Source organism: Phyllopteryx taeniolatus, chromosome 3, assembly GCF_024500385.1.
Source record: "Phyllopteryx taeniolatus isolate TA_2022b chromosome 3, UOR_Ptae_1.2, whole genome shotgun sequence".
Classification (NCBI taxonomy): domain Eukaryota; kingdom Metazoa; phylum Chordata; class Actinopteri; order Syngnathiformes; family Syngnathidae; genus Phyllopteryx; species Phyllopteryx taeniolatus.
The window spans coordinates 30,783,749-30,801,067 of record NC_084504.1 but is presented as its reverse complement, the minus strand read 5'-3'; the positions used below and the strand labels follow the sequence as shown (position 1 = coordinate 30,801,067).

General features: G+C 40.9%; 1 protein-coding gene across 1 annotated transcript; it reads left to right on the top strand.

Moving 5' to 3' along the window:
• The first annotated feature begins 1,730 nt into the window (after window positions 1-1,730).
• Window positions 1,731-16,072, top strand: LOC133475554 (phosphatidylinositol transfer protein beta isoform-like). The gene is made up of 11 exons (XM_061768552.1): window positions 1,731-1,876; window positions 4,428-4,458; window positions 5,378-5,523; window positions 5,818-5,909; window positions 6,070-6,077; window positions 6,167-6,241; window positions 6,340-6,423; window positions 8,715-8,792; window positions 10,690-10,800; window positions 11,194-11,316; window positions 13,854-16,072. The coding sequence occupies exons 1-11, from the start codon at window positions 1,857-1,859 to the stop codon at window positions 13,899-13,901; spliced, it is 816 nt and encodes a 271-aa protein (XP_061624536.1). The 5' UTR covers window positions 1,731-1,856; the 3' UTR covers window positions 13,902-16,072.
• Window positions 16,073-17,319: the final 1,247 nt, after the last annotated feature.

Here is a 17,319-nt window from a genome sequence, read left to right as displayed (position 1 = left end):
CTATCATTTTCCTCATTCATCAACTCCTCGAAGTATTCTTTCCATCTACCTAGCACACTGCTGGCACCAGTCAACATATTTCCATCTCTATCCTTAATCACCCTAACCTGCTGCACATCCTTCCCATCTCTATCCCTCTGTCTGGCCAGCCTGTATAGATCCTTTTCTCCTTCTTTAGTGTCCAACCTGCCATACATGTCATCATATGCCTCTTGTTTTGCCTTTGCCACCTCTACCTTTGCCCTGTGTCGCATCTCAATGTATTCCTTTCGCCTCTCCTCGGTCCTCTCAGTGTCCCACTTCTTCTTAGCTAACCGTTTTCCTTGTATGATTTCCTGTACTGTGAGGTTCCACCACCAAGTCTCCTCTCCTTTCCTGCCAGAAGATACACCAAGTACTCTCCTGCCTGCTTCTCTGATCACCTTGGCTACAGTGGTCCAGTCTTCTGGAAGCTCTTCCCGTCCACCGAGAGCCTGTATCACCTGTTCCCGAAAAGCTGCACAACACTCGTCCTGTCTCAGCTTCCACCACATGGTTCTCTTCTCTGCCTTTGTCTTCCTAATTTTCCTCCCCACCACCAGAGTCATCTTACACACCACCATCCTATGCTGTCTAGCCACACTCTCCCCTACCACTACCTTACAGTTGGTAACCTCCTTCAGATTACATCGTCTGCACAAGATGTAATCCACCTGTGTGCTTCTACCTCCGCTCTTGTAGGTCACCCTATGTTCGTGCCTCTTCTGGAAAAAAGTGTTCACTACAGCCATTTGCATCCTTGTTGCAAAGTCTACCACCATCTGTCCCTCCAAGTTCCTTTCCTGGATACCGTACTTACCCATCACTTCTTCATCACCCTTATTACCTTCACCAACATGTCCATTACAATCTGCACCAATTACGACTCTCTCTCTGTCTGGGATGCTCAGAACTACATCATCTAGCTCCTTCCAGAATTTCTCTTTCACCTCTAGGTCACATCCTACCTGTGGGGCATAGCCACTAATCACATTACACATAACACCCTCAATTTCAAATTTCAGCCTCATCACTCGATCTGATACTCTTTTCACCTCCAAGACATTCTTAGCTAGCCAACTCTTCTTTTAAAATAACCCCGACTCCATTTCTCTTCCCATCTACACCATGGTAAAATAATTTCAACCCTGCCCCTGAACTTCTAGCCTTACATGCCTTTACACCTGGTCTCCTAGACACACAATATATCAACCTTTCTCCTAATCATCATGTCAACCAACTCCTGAGATTTTCCTGTCATAGTCCCAACATTCAGTTCTAGGCTCTGTGCTTTCCTCTCCTCTTTCTGCCGAAGAACCTGCTTTCCACCTCTTCGACTTCGACCCACAGGAGCTGAATTTCCATCGGCGCCCTGCAGGTTGACGGCGCCGGTGGCGGACGTTGTTAACCCGGGCCACGACCGATCCGGTATGGAATTCTTTGGATGAACGCTCATATTTGTTTGGCAAAGTTTTAAGCCGGATGCCCTTCCTGACGCAACCCTCTGCATTCATCGACTTTTTAAAATGTATATATATATATATATATATATATATATATATATATATAGTATCTGAAGAAGTGTATATATATATATATCTGAAGAAGTATCTGTACTTCTAGTACAAAATGAAATCCAACGTTTCCTGTAAAAGAAGTGCACCGTGAAAAGGATTTTACTGGGGAAGGTACATGACGAGTGCGAGCGTCCAGCCAATCAGCGACCGCATCGGGCGGGGCTCAGTCCAGTTCTTTACAGCTGATGACGTCAACGACAATCAGCGGTCGCTCAGCGGTACGACGACCAGGTCGCCTTGGAACAAGTACGAGACGAGACGATGGTCCTTACCAAGGAGTAGTAAGTGTCATATTGTTGTCAAACCTTGCTTTTCGACCTCCTTTAAAACAATGTTAGGATTTTATACGAGGTTTAGGTCGGGGGTTCAGTGACTGCATACTCGCTACTAGGAAACTTTTCATCATCATCATCATCATCATCATCAGTGTGTGTGTGCCATACACACGAGGGAAGAAGGGTGGTGGCATTGCCCAGCAACTACTTCGTGGCCTACCGGCGCCGACAGCTGCCGTTATCTTATCGTTTCCCACATATCCATGTCAAGCACCTTCATTATTAACAGGCCAGTTAATGGCTGCCGTGCGGTTTTCACAATAGGAGGCTTGCTTGCTTCCCTTCCGTAAAGTTGCTGAACTTCATTTGACGTGAAGGATAGGTTAGCTTCCGGTTAGCCAAAGCTAACCATTTATTACATGCGAGTGACCAATCGTCTGGTGCTGCTAAAGTTGCCTCGATTTAAGTTAGACTTGATCCCGACTCGATAGTGCCTGGCACAGATTGTCTGTGCTCGCGTTGAGTTAACCGAGCCCCGTTGGCTAGCTGGTCATCGGTGTTAACGTTGTGCTGGTTAGCAAATTGCTGCGATGCAAATCCGAAGTAGCGCGACAATCTCAAATCTTTCGTTTCACTTTCACATCGAAATGCGATTGTATTGGCAGTATTTAGCAGGAAAAGACCTGGCAATCTCTGCCTTCCGGATTTGAAAATGTTCGCAGCGCTTTATTTGCTTGGCTTCCGTTGCTTCGTTACATTGTACTTCGTAGCTTAGCATAACTCAGTCACGCAAGTTTGTTTTGTTTTTTTTCAACGAATTTTGAAGAGGCAAGCTCTATTTTTTTTCTTCTTTGTACCAAATGTTATATATAACAAATGATGCATTCCTATTATCAACCTGGACTTTTGTAATTCGCTACATTTTCCAGGCAATTTGAGTCTGATATAAGCAAGTATCAAATGAGAATTTCAGGAGGAAGTTAAAACTCAAATCAGGAATAAAATTATGTGACCAGTACAATAATTTGAATATCAGTTGTATTCAATGTAATACAACCTAGTCCAAAAAAACAAAAAATGGTTTAGTTAACCGCCGCTCTTCAAATGTTATGGTTTGCAAATGTTTTTGTTGTCGATTTTGTTTTCGTAAGGTTCCTTTAAAGTGAGCCCCAATTTATCATGGGATATTTTGCAGACCCATCCACAATAGGTGAAAAGAGACCATAAGAGTCAAAGCGTGCTTGCTTCAAGCTGTTTAGTTGTTACTGCCAGTTGAAGTTTCTCTACAACTGATATGTAAAAAAAAAAAAAAAGTTAAACGTACATTTAAACACCAAAATGTTCAATCACGCCATATAATTTAATCTAAAAAAAAGTTTCATTGCTTAATGTTAACATTTAACTTGAAACGCCATAGACAGGTTAACAAAAATTAGCATAGGCATTACGGTAATTCAGACTTGTGAGTGTTTTAAAAAGTTTGGACTCACGCTGAAGTGTTCGTACATTCGAAATTTTGTTAAGAAATTAGTGAGTGCCTGTATTTAAAAACCCGGAATAAAAAATGGTTGTTAAAAAATCTGTGATAAAATGGGGATGCAAATGATGAGCTGTGATATAGTGTAGTATATAGATAGTAGTAGTATAGTATAACTGTACCACATCTTGACTAGTCAGAATGACTCCAATGTATAGTACAGCCATATATTGCAATGTTACAGCCACATAAAAAAAAAACACAATTATTTTTAAACAAACTCTATACAGCATGTTGTGATAAAGAGACACTTTTAAATTCTTATATCAAAAACTCTGTGAATGCAAATGGTGTCTTAACACTTGCACAGTGGTGGTGCTCTTAACTGTGAGGCTGTGCATTCTCTTAAAATTTTGTCCCCCACTGCTCTCTCTCACACACACACACACACACACACTTCAATTAAATATGCAATGTAAGCGAAGGTGAGACTGAAAGTCAACATCACTCATTAGTATCTCGTAAAATGTTATTTACTACTGTGGCCTGTAGTTTAAAGCTCCTGATTTGAACTGTAAAATGGGATTTGATCGCTCAGTCTGTGGTCCCTAAAGGACGCCATATAGTAATCAGTTGTATTTGTTGGCACACAGTAATTAAAACAATTTTACACTGCCTTGAAAACAACAACAATTATAATTGAAGGAATTCTTGTACTTGCCTATCATATCCAAACTAAAGCCATATCAACTTTTCAATGGTGACTGTCAGGCTGCTTAAGTTAGTTAGCATTGGGTTCTAATTGCTCTAACCTTGGTAAAGAGTGACGACAATTCTTGGAATTAAATACAATACTGTGTACTCCAAGTGGACTGACAGATTATCACTCATTATTTATAATAGTTTTCATTTTGCATTGTGTCTGAACCTTACAAAACCTGCAAGTCAACCATCACTTTGTCTGCTCCTACACAGTATATAATGTGAGAGATGGTAATATAAAAAGTTTGACATCTATTTATTTAAATTGTTGTATAAGTTTCACCTCCTCCTCATCATCTCACTCTCTCTCTCTTTCAGCCGTGTGGTTTTACCCTGTAGTGTTGAGGAGGTAAGTGATCTTTTTCTTTATTGACAAAAGTCATGTTCAGATTTCTGCATTCCTCTGTCCTGTGTATTCTACCATTGAGATATAAAGACCCCTCTATACTATTTCTATTGAAGTGATTTATCTTCACAAACAGTCATAGTGAATGCTTAGTTATCAGAACAGAATTATCTTTGTCATTTCTAATATGCTCCTGCATTCAGTATTGAAAATGGAACCGTGAATGTCAAACAGTGTTGTCACACTGTTTGTCTTGTTTATTTGTTTTTATTTCCAAAAGATGTCCCTTTTAAGAAATAATGTACATAGAAATAATCATTTCCATGGTCAAACTTTCACCCCGATAAGACCTTTATTAACTGTACTGAGCATATTAACATTTCGTGGTTGTCATATCAGTATAAGTTGACTACTGATAGGAACGTGAGATGCATCACAGATACAATTTTTACACTCAACTCGCATACGTATTAAAAGAAGTTGACCACTAAATAAAATAGGGAAATAAAACTGTGCCTCACCTTGGTGAACAAGTGATGATGCACACCTTCACACTGGGCAAGGTATTGGGACACTGTTGGAGTTTTACTGCTTTAAATGTAGGTCGGGTTACTTACAAATAAGAGGTATTACTGAACTAGCTTTGCATTTCACCAAAATTAATAGAATTGGTGACGGTGCATATTCTTCTTAACACCCCTTGAGGCTGGTCGTTCTTTAACTGTTGCAAAAATTCCTCAAAAGGTCAAATGAAAAGCACAGCGTTCATCTTTGAGTTCTCAGGAGGTATGCTGACATCTTGCGTGAACTCATCTCTTGGGTCCATCTTTTGGAAAAGGTTTTGCAAAGAGTCCAGCCAAATGCTTGTGACCCACATGAAATGTTTGTATTGTGGCAATGATTTGATATTTTTGTCTTGCAGTATCAAGTCGGACAGTTGTTTTCTGTGGCCGAAGCAAGTAAAAATGAGACAGGCGGTGGTGAGGGGATTGAGGTACTCAAAAATGAGCCCTATGAGGAAGATGGAGAGAAAGGACAGTTTACACACAAAATCTACCGCCTGAAGAGGTTTGTGACTTTTTTGTGGCCCATTTCACAGTGATTGCGGTGTGCGCCCAGCTGGTGGCAGTATTGTCTTTTTTTTTTTTTTGAGCTATCTGCTGTTTCTCACCTACACATTAACTAGCAGTCAAAAGGTTGGTCACACTGGTGCTATTAAATGAGAAGCGTTGTCCAGACTTTCGACTGGTATATGTATATATATATATATTATTATTACACTGTTGATGATAGTGAGTAAACCATGATTAATGTCTTTTCAACGAATCCATCTGTTTTCCTTCCTTCCACACCATTCCACAGTAAAGTTCCAACATTTATTCAGCTCTTGGCACCAGAAAGCGCCTTTGTATTTCATGAAAAAGCCTGGAATGCCTACCCCTACTGCAGGACTGGTGAGTCCTCTTTCCGTTGTTGTCAGTCCTTCCTTTATGCTTCCGACTATTTTCTGAATGATTATCTTGGCTCGCAATGTTCATTTTATATATACACATCTATTTTTTGTTGCTAATGTCATGATCTTTTTTTTTTCTCCTGACGCCTATCGTTGGTCAGAAGTGACGGTAGGTAGCCTTTGATGGCTGGTCTTTATTTATCAATGCATTATTGCTAATACTTTGCTGTACTGTATTAATTTCTGTATTCTGTGTAGAATGAGTATATGAAAGATAATTTCTTGATCAGGATTGAGACGTGGCATAAACCCGATCTTGGAACACACGAAAATGTGAGGACGTTCATAATACACCAATGGAATACGTCATGTCTTTAAATGACTAGATCTGTGTTTTTAATCATTCATTGATTTGAATGTTTTTGCTTTAGGTGCACAAACTAGATCGTTCGTCCTGGCAGCAAGTGAGCGTTGTGCCTATTGACATTGCTGACAGAAGTCAAGTTTCAGCAGCTGTAAGTAAAAATTAAAGCCCTTAAAGCCCTGTATAGCTCCTTCACGTGGACAAGTCTGGTTATTACATGTTCACTATAAATATATATTTTTTTAGAAATATGGCTCAGTCTTTTCCGGTTTAGAAATATTGCAATATGCTACGCACCTTGTTTACAGGACTTGCCCAAACGAACCATCACAGACGTACATCGTCTTTGTAATTCCTCCCCAAAAGCATGGAGCAGGAAAACAACAAGGCAATATTCTCCCTAACATTGTGGCTATGTTAGATATGCATGTAGTAATGTAACAATATCTTATGACCATATCCAGTTATCTAAACAGAAACGATTAAACATTGTGTTCTATTTGTATTTAAGTCCTAAACATTGTGTTCTGTGTATTTTAGTTTTTGTTAAGTTTAGTTTTTTTTTTTTTAAATCAAGGTTTTGCATTAATAGTGTGAAAGACGGACGGATGGATAGACAGGGGAAGTGTTTAGGTTTTTTCTTCAGATCCGTTGAAGAAGCACAAAAAGGCTCAGTGTAAATGTTGGGCTGCTTAATGTTATATGTAGATTTTCCCCATTTTTCCGTGTCAAGAATCAAATGTAATCATGAGTGAGCTCAACATTGCTGGAAAGTCCGTGGTGACTTAAAATGCTGTTGTGCACATTTGAACGAACTCACAACAGTTTTTATGGTATTGTTTGTGTTGCTTTTAGAAAAAAATCCATCTTTGCTGTTTACTCGAGACTCTGAATACAGAGCTGTCATATTGCGCAGAACCGGAAAAACGGATATAACATCACATCATTAGTTTTGAAGTACATTAGTTCAAAAATATAGATTTAGAAAATTAGTATTGTAATTCATTATATGCTTATGTTTTCTTGTGATAAGCTCTGCTAGCAGCTCTTCTAGCCACCTAACACTACACCATGATAAATATTTTAAAAACAGAATAAAAACTTTTTTTCTCTATATTTAATGATATAATTATTTCACTTGGGGCAGCGTGGGGTTTAAGCACACTTACCTGACAGTTGACAGGTTGTGGGTTGGAATCTCGGCTCGGGGTTCCATGTCCCCCCCCCCCATGCTTTCATGGATTTTCTCCGGGGAACCGGCTTCCTCCCACGTTATAAAAACATGCATGATAGGTTCATTGAAGACTCTAAACTGTCTGTGTGTGAGTGGTTGTTCATAACTGTATGTGCCCTGCAATTGACTGGCAACTCGTCAAGGGTCTGCCTCTCACCCAAAATCATTTGGGATAGGCTCCAGCTCACCCGTGACCCTCAAGAGGACTAGCAGTATAGAAAATGGATGGATGGAATATTTTTTTTTATGGTTGCCTCACTTCAGAAATATTGTTTTTCAGATTTTAGGTAGCTAACATATTATTGCTGTTATTTAACATCGCATTGCCTCATTTCGCTGTGTGTGTGTGTGTGTGTATACGCACGCACGCACGCCTGCGCACATGTTTGTTTGCCCTGGGAAGTTAACGAGGCGGACGTGTTTGCCTTTCTGGAGGAGTGTGTTGTGTCTAAGGGCCCTATCAGCCCTCAGCCTCGGGCATGGCTGCAGGCCCCGGGACGTACCGCCTGCACCGATGAGTTTGTTAGTGTAATTACAGCTCACAGTTCTTCGTATGGCAGCGCTCGACAAACGCACACGATACACACGGGGCTCTAACGCGCACTGGTTTACTGGAAGAGTTTCTCCCTTTTGTCTGCCACGGCACATTGATTCACAGACCTCATTAGTGCCGCACACTGCATTGTTATAGGGATTGAGCTTTCAGCATTAAAACAGTCAAATTAGCGTGTGTGTGTGTGTGTGTGTGTGTGCGCGCCGTTTTCACCCTCCTGTTGTCTGATCGCCCGGAAAAATAGCTTTTAGATGCTGGCACATCATGATTTATTTTAAATTGCTGGGCCCTCGAGCAGTTGATCATTTGAAACACTTTTGTTGTATTCAAGTTTGTATTTGTTTTGCCCGTCCTACGAATTTAACCCATCTTCTCTGTATGTTAAGTATTCTTCAGTATTAAGAGGTTGGTTATTACAGCTCAAATTAGATCATGTCACAAATGATACAAGGTTGGCAGTACACGTATGGTGTGTGTGGCAAGGCTGCGTTTGTTCAGATTTGTTGTATTATCTTTCATCAAAGGTTGTTGTATGTTCATATACAGTATGTAATCCTATAAACTCTGATTTTCCAAGCTTGTTGGCTTTCAGGTGTCTGTCTGTTTAACAGCATGCTGTATATCATATTAATTTTTGACCTCATTGTCATCACAGGACTACAAGCAGGATGAGGACCCCGCCAAGTTCAAGTCGGTTAAGACCGGAAGAGGACCACTTGGGCCTCACTGGAAGGTATTTCTTTTCCGCATTCACTCTGACTTTCCCTCTCCTTTGTAGTTCGTCCCAAGGGTGTTTGATGGGTTTGAGGTCGGGGTTCTGTGAAAGTTCTTCCACCCCAGACGTATCCAGACAAGTCTTTACAGACGTTCCCTGATTCAAAAGTGTTCCCATGTTGAAAGCACGTCATTGCTTTTGGTAAAAAAAAGAATTCAGTGTAATAACAGGCAGCCAATTGTGTAACAATTGGGTCAGTCAAAATTATATTTGAGTTACATTATATATGAATAAATCAATCTTGATTGTAGTGAGCGGACAAGCGCCTATGTTTTAAAAGAATTAAAGACATAGACTCTTGTTACAATTTGACTTGATTGTGGCACGCTTTAGTAACACAATAAACTGTTTTGCACCGAGCGCTAGTGTCTGTCTGTATTTATCAGGACAACGTTGAGCAGTAGTGGGGCTGCAAGAATGTAAGGCTGCCGGTTGATGAAGACAAATCACCACTCTTTCACTTCTAATTGGCTCTAATAGAAAATTCAAGTTGCCAGGGCAGATAATGGTTTTATTCTCCAAGCTCTGTCTTCCCACTCAGTGTGTCTGCCAGTAGAGGGAGATGATCATGAGTCATGACTGATATAGAAACAGACATAAGTCATCTGTGTAGAAACTTTGACTGGAGAATTGTTGCTTTCCTTTAAATTCTGCAGCTGCCCAACAGTCCTCCTTCCTTTCCAGCCCCCCCTTTTTTTCTTACAGCTTTGAAATGTCTGCCCTGCTCTGTCACCCTCCAAGTTTAACATAGGAAACTTTCCTTTGCTTCCAGAAATTCTGCAGTACAAAGGCAGCCAAACCACTTTAAAACTATGAATAAAGAAACACAACTTTTCATTTTTATTTTTAATTAGATCATTTTCCCATCCACAGTGGACACTGAAAGAGTCTGCGGAAAAAATACTGTGACAACAGAGGGCCAATTTTCTGCCAGCTTCATGGAGCAATAAAACTCTTGTGTATCTCTGCATGCACACATGCTTGCATATCGCTTGCTTTTGTATTTCTCAAAACTTCTGCTCCTTTGAGCGGGGCACAGAGAGTGGGAGAAGAAATGTCACCGTAAGTGTTTTGATGTAGAATGCGTTTCATGTGAAGTTCTCCTTTTGCCATGACAACTTTTCTAAACCCACTGCAAATTTAGAAATGTTTCTCATTTCCCTTCTCTCGCTTTTTCTCCATGACGGCAGCATCAAACAGCAGCGCAATGGGGGTGACTGAGGCAGGTCTGTGGCATTTTCTCCTGGAATACTGAGCCAGAATGAAGTGATTAATTAAACAGGTGTTCTCTGAGGCTTCTCTGGGAGTGTTCTGGGGGCGAGCAAGTCCTATGTGTTAATAATGTAACCAGCTTTGCACCGCCCTTATCGCATCTCCGGTTCCGTTTTATGTGCCTTCCCTGGCCACAAAGGCACGTCTGTCAGGAACGGTGTCACTGTCGGGGCGGAGGCAGAGAACTGGTCCCTTCATCTGGAGTTTATCCACTTTGCTCTGCCACCGCCTCCGCGCTTTTTCCTTCTTTTCTTCTTCTCTTCAGAGGACAGCAAAGAGCGCGGAATGGATTTAGAAAGTGTGTTATAGATTAGGGCACTTTTATCTGTGCACAGCACATCTTCATATTGATAATTATTTCACTAAGCTCCATACACAGAGCTTTATGAATTAATGAGTTTTTTTTTTTAACTTCAAATGCTGCCAAGATTGGTCTTAAATGGTATTCTCTCAGCTGTCTTTATGGTTATTTTCTCATTTACAACTTCTCAATCCTTACATTATTTATCCTGTTGGGGCTCTCAAGATGGATGGATTGAATTAATTCTTTCTTGTGATTCTTTTACTGTTTCTCTCTTACCAGAAAGAGCTGAGTGCCAAGACCGACTGCCCTAGAATGTGTGCCTACAAACTGGTCACAGTCAAGTTTAAGTGGTTTGGCCTGCAGACTAAAGTGGAGAATTTCATCCATGAGGTTAGTGTGACCGTTGTGCACAATTTACACTCAATACAGTCTTGACATCAATTCAGACTATGCTGATTACTGTGGAGATTTTTTTTAAACTAAAAATATTTTGATGGATAGCCTTTGGTTACAGTTTTATTTATATTGATTTTCCTTTTTTTTTTTTCTTTATCGGAAATACATAGATTGCTTGGAATTTTTCTTTTCTTTTTAAATTTCATTCATTCATTCATCCATCCATTTTCCTTACCGCTTATCCTCACTCGGGTCGTGGGCCAGCTATCTTCGGGCGAGAGGCGGGGTACACCCTGAACTGGTGCTGCCTATTTAAATTACAGAATGTTTAAATATTAAAAAAAAACAGTCAACATCTGGCAGCCCTAACCTGATGCTCACTTTCAGCAAGAAAAGAGGATCTTCACCAACTTTCACCGTCAGCTTTTCTGTTGGATTGACAAGTGGGTGGAGCTAACAATGGATGATATTCGACGGATGGAGGCAGCGACTCAGAAGGAGCTGGATGAGGTGAGTGCATAGAGCTTGTAAAATAAACTTATAGATAGGGATGACAAATTATTTGATTTTTAAATTTCGATTTAAAATTTGTCAGGTCAATTTAAGCAGCTTTTTCACTTCAAAGTGTGTGATGATGTGCACACATCAACGTGGCTACGAACAGAGTAGAAGTGCTCGTTTAAAAAAAAAAGCAGTGTTGGCAACTTAGTGATTTGTTCACTGTATTTGGCTACTTTTCTGACCACTCTAGCAATGTTTTTTTGTTTTTTTTCAAAAAAGCAACACGCTCGTTTAATTCTCCAGATTCTAATTTCTGCCAAGAAACAGACAACATGAGCAGAATCATTTTCACATGGGTTTCCATATGAAAAGAAAGGTAGGTGACCAGAAGAAGGCAGTCGCGGAGTCAATTGCAATGGACTTGCCAAAAAATGGTGCACATTTATGTTGCAAAAGCAGAGGTTTGTCGCCATGTTGGAAACTTTTGCTTTCAAACCACAAATATTTTGCCACAGTTGCCTTGTCTCAAATGTATAATTCTTCATGAGAAAATACCATGAGAGAATACATTCTTCAACAATAGTCTTGCGGACCAGGCGGGTTTATGTTTCATTGTATGTTAAATTGTTGAACAAAGGGGACATTTTTAAGAAGGCACACTTATTTTCACTTTATCTCTAAAGGAAAAAAAAATATTTATACCATGTTAATGTAAGTAAAAATGTGCTAAATTTAGACAATATCACTTAATATGACAAACAGAGTTGAAGGTAATTAGTTACTCCCCAACACCGTGGGCTGCACAGAGACTAAACACAAATATTTTATTTAGAATGAGAGAGAGTCTGAAGGAAGTTTTATTTTGAACATCTGTGCCTCTCAAAACGCTCACCTCAGTCACATGATATGAGAAAAAAGTAAGCCCAAAGACAAGCCTTCGGAGTTTTTGGAAAGAAAAAAAAGGATTACCCCAAAATGGGACCGGATTGTTAGGGAGGCAGGGCTCCCACTATTGTAATTACAACTACATTCAACACAATAGTGTGTTGTGTTTTTTGTTTCTAATCGGGTCTGTCAAAATATTGCTTTACGTGGGGGGGAAATAAGAGAGAACGTTTCAAGGCATTCGACTTATTGTATAATAATAATAATAATAATAATCAAATTGCTTGACAAACTCAACATATAATGAACCTTGACATATCCAGATTGCCTTTTGGGTTTACTGTACTTCTCGTCTATGTCTAGATGCGTAAGAAGGGCGCAGTGTGTGGCACACAGGCCACAGAGGAGTAGCCAGGCCAGGTAGAGGCCAGTCTCCCATGTTTACCTCTGGGCTCCGTGTTGCTGCAGCCTTTGCTGCCTTCACTCTTTGTGGTGTTGTCCAATGGCTTTTTGTTCACTCTCTTGGTGTGTATGTATGCGTGTACCTCATCTGGTTAGGTTTACACATCTGTGCAAATCTTTTTCACCATCACATGGGTGCATTGTAAGAAGTCCGCATTCTCGCGTGTTACAAACAGAAGCCTGGAACTTAGCACCCACCAATATACAAGTCAGAGAAGTAAATCACTGTGAATCACATTCTCAGTGAAACCTTATCCACAGATTTTCTCTTGGTACTTTTAATATCTGCGAGCTTTTGGCCATACAAGGAGAAAATGGAAGCGTACAGGCTGTACTGTACTGGCCTAACCCAAGTGGGAGAGTCTCAAGCATTCCCTGCTGTCGACCAGCATTGCGCCAGCATGTGTTTTCCATTTTCCCTTTAAGTAAGTAAACATTGGTTAGCATCAAAGAGGAATGCGGTGAGGACGAGGTTACGGCTGCTGGACAGGATGATACTCGGCTGCGATGGGAGCCCATAGGCGCGGGACATACGGTAAAATGTCTCGACTGCACAGAGTGAAGGACAACCTGAGCCATGAATTTGTGGTGCCTCCTGAACCAGCCCGTCATTTTGGGCACTCTAGAAATGGTTCTGTCAGAGTAGAGGAAGGAGACGGTCAAGAGGGACGGGCCAAAGGAGCGGTTACCTTCAAGATGGCTCCTATTCCTTCATTAACATACAAATGGGATTCTGCCTTTGAGGAGGTGTGGTGATTGAGTGAAAGAGGATGGGGTAGTGGGGGGGGGGGTGGATGGTGACAGAAGAAGGGAGGTAATCCTGATGTCGTTTCATCACATCTGTCCCGTCCGTCCTCTGTTTAGAGCCACAGTTGGTTTGAACTGTTCTATTAATGTCCTCAGCTATCAGATCCCAACACTAATTGGCTTTCCCCTAGTCGTCAGCCGCAGGATGGGAGAATCTGAATTAGATGTTTTTAAATCTACCTATGACCTAAACAAGATAAGGATTTATTTATTTGAAAGAATGCAGACCCTTTTTCTGAGAAAATGGTTTTTGAATGAAAAATTTAAAGAGCTAAAAGTTGGATCTAATTGGAAAGTTCCATCTAAAAGCAGGTCATCGATTTATTTGAAGTTTCTCGTATCAGTTTAACATGCATACCTTCTTAACAAGCTCTTTCTCTATTTCTCCATAGCTCCGCAAAAAAGGTGAAGTAAGAGGAACGAGTGCGGCAGACGAATAAAGCGGCGAAGGGTTTCTAACAGCAGCAATGGTGGCTGCTAACAGGGCTTCTGTGGCACTTTTCACTTCTTACCTTTAAGGATTCAGGCTGTGGATGAAGTTTGTGTGTGTGTGTGGGGGGGGGGGGGGTCTCATGCAATCAATAGAGCAGATCCCTAGCTTCCACCCAATCATAGGCCTTCTATCCACTGAGGAATTGATTTCTAGAACTCAACACCATCTTCACTGACTTTTTTTTGATTTTGCATTCCTCAGAGTGGATATGAAAACAAAACATTTTTGATTAAGATACGTTTCACAGGAGCTAATTCCCGCTCTTGAATTCAGATTGGCATGTTGGACCTAATATTACCTGCCATTTTGTTTTTAGCCTCAAAACATTCCTCTCGAAACGATGCCCAGTTTGAGCTTTTTCACAGTTTTAACTGTACACACAGACTCAACGGTTTGCATTCCTCACTATGTGTGTGTTTGACTTGTTTCCTGTTCATCCACAACCTCCATTAAGAGATTACTATCACCCTTTGCACCTCCGCCCATTGTAATCCTCCCATCAACAGCCCACCTTACCCAAAGCGCTGCATCTTATTAACACTGACAATCATGCCTGTGCAGGTCTTCACACTCACTCCACACACGCGCAAATGACACATCGACATTAGGCACAAACGGACGTGCACACACTCACAGGTGCAAATGCCTTTGGTGTGACTGATCCTCATCAAGAACCTGGGCAGATCCATGCAAGCCTCCCCCCCCCCCCCCCCCATTCATTTCCATTTCCAATACACACCCTATTCTGAAGACATCCATGAGTCATATCGCATTCACATGCCCCCCAAATGCACTGGAAAAACAGTCGGCGATGGTGCTAGTCCCCTCGAGCTTGGTGCTGCTCGGCCCATCTTGCTCTGTCCACCCCAGAAGCCCGCCTGCCTTGTTCATCTGTGTTCACACAGGCCTCTTGCTTCCTCTTCGTTCTCAGTGTGTTTACATGCGTTTTACCAGTGCCCAGTCCATACCAGCGCTGCCCACCGCTTGCCTTAACCTCTGAACCTTTTGGACCTGATCTACCTATTGTACCGCTTTAGCTACCTCCCTTCTTTCTGGCTGACCATTTCACAGACGTCTAAAGGTCAACGCTTGCTATTGCCGTAGCAGCTACTGTACAGTTTGGGGTCAGTGATTGCAGGGCTTTATGATATCTCCTATTTGCCAAATGTAATTTGATTCAATTTGTCTTGTTTTTGTGTTACTTGTCTGAATTTCCACTGTTTGATGGACATGCCATATTAGTGAGTCCCGAGTTTCAACTCCACAGTGCACTTTCAGGATAGCCTTTATAATTGTTTGTCAAGGGCTATCTTTTTGAATCGTAACTCGTGTAACATACATTTGACAATTACTTCTTTTCTGGAGTTTATTTGTGCCTTTGTAATCATAAGAACCATAGACATTTCTATTGTATTATTCTTACAGATGTTGTTCCCCCCCCCCAATTATACTGAGTTCCTTCTGATCATTTCATATCCAAAGAATTTCAATGCATGTGTTTACACGTATTCAGTAATTATCAGATGGTAAAATAGGACAAGGAGGAAACATTGAAAAATAGTCTCCAATATGATATTGTGATGTTTTCCATTAACCTCTTCCTTTTACCGTGATATATGATTTTATTGGAAGTATTACAATTTCAGGTTTGTGTAAAGTGATGTTCGAGAGCTTGCACCTTTTGAAAACTGTACGTATGAAAGATGATCTGTTGTTCTTGTGCTACCTAAAAATCTCAGAGGAAACCTTTCTGTCAACAGTACATAGTATACAATATATTCCTGTCTGTCTTCGGACTCCTGGCGCAAGTCTAACATAATACCCGTTGGCTAAAATTACACGTTTGAGCCTAACGATCAGTCGTAACACTGATAGAGGCTGATAGAGAGTGTTTTTGTGCAACAACTACACCGTCTTTTGTCCAAAATTATAAACTCCAACTGTAAAAATAATCAGAACTGCTTGATTTTAGATGTTTTTGATCCAATTTGATAATTGGGGGACATGGGATTGAATGTATATGTTGTGCCGTTTCTGCCTTAAAATCCTCAAGTGTTAAATATACATGTGATCTAAATATCAAATTTTGAGAAAATAAATAAGCTTGTTTGTCCTTTGGTTATGCTGTATGCCATTAAATCTCATTTTTCTCTCACACCATGCAGAAAAAACTTGATCAACATCTTGTTTCTCACCTCTTACAAAACTACGTCTCCTTTCTCGTCCCAACATATCTCACTACTTTTTATTATTATATGCACATCTTAAAATGTTTGTTGACTTAGAAGATTGACCTAAAGTTAAAACTCCCTGCAGCTGCAGCGCAGGTGGCAAAATTACGAGTTGATTTTTAAAGAGCAGGAAGGACCGCTTGTCTGCCAGCTGTGATTTTGCCCTTTTGTCATTGTTTGGAAGAACAGTCTTGTTCTTGTGAGAGGAAACCAGTTATTGCTGACCTACAACAAGCTAATAGTGCTGTTTCTAAAAGCGGAGATGGGCAGACCTGCCCACGCACCACCTGCTACGTAGCAGCTTACAATATTCTACTGTAGGCACATATCTATCCGCTTATGTCTCCCTTTTGAAGCACATGGAGGAATATGGCACAAGTATAAACCCGTGTGGCTTTAATAAATGTGTCAACAAATGAAGAAAGACAACTCAAGAAGGATTCTTGATGGTCAGTTGTGAAATTCAAATAGTTAATTTAGCGCAACTGGGTGGTAGGGCTGTGGGGGGGAAAAATCGACGAAGTCGATGCAGAAATTTCTGCCTCGAGGCAATAAAAGTAAAGCATATTTGCGCCACTCTGAACTGTTTGGCCACTGTCCATGTTTACCGCACGGACATTTGTTACACGCGGACGCACTGTTGGGCCAGTGGAAAAGCATTGCCAAAAATGACAAGAGGAGCATCTGTAAGCGATTTTTAATACACTAACAGATGTGTAATGTACTCTTAACACGGATGTATGAGTGATCTGAATGGGAGTCGGCGTTGTTGCCTTTTTTTTTTAAACAAAATGGTAATTGATAGCTCGTGAATGCTAACCTTTTAGCAAAATGATTTGTTGTCTCAAATTCTGTACAGTTTATGCCATGCCGTATCAACATATACAGTTTAAGAATAGAAGTACAGCTCTCATAAATGAGAATAAAATGCATGTAACTTGTTTAAAAAAAAAAAAAAAAGGTGGGGGGGGGGGGTTCTGGCGATTAGTCGAGTACTCGACGAACTATCCATCAATCCATTTTCTGAGCCGCTTCTCCTCACTAGGGTCGCGGGCGTGCTGGAGCCTATCCCAGCTGTCATCGGGCAGGAGGCGGGGTACACCCTGAACTGGTTGCCAGCCAATCACAGGGCAC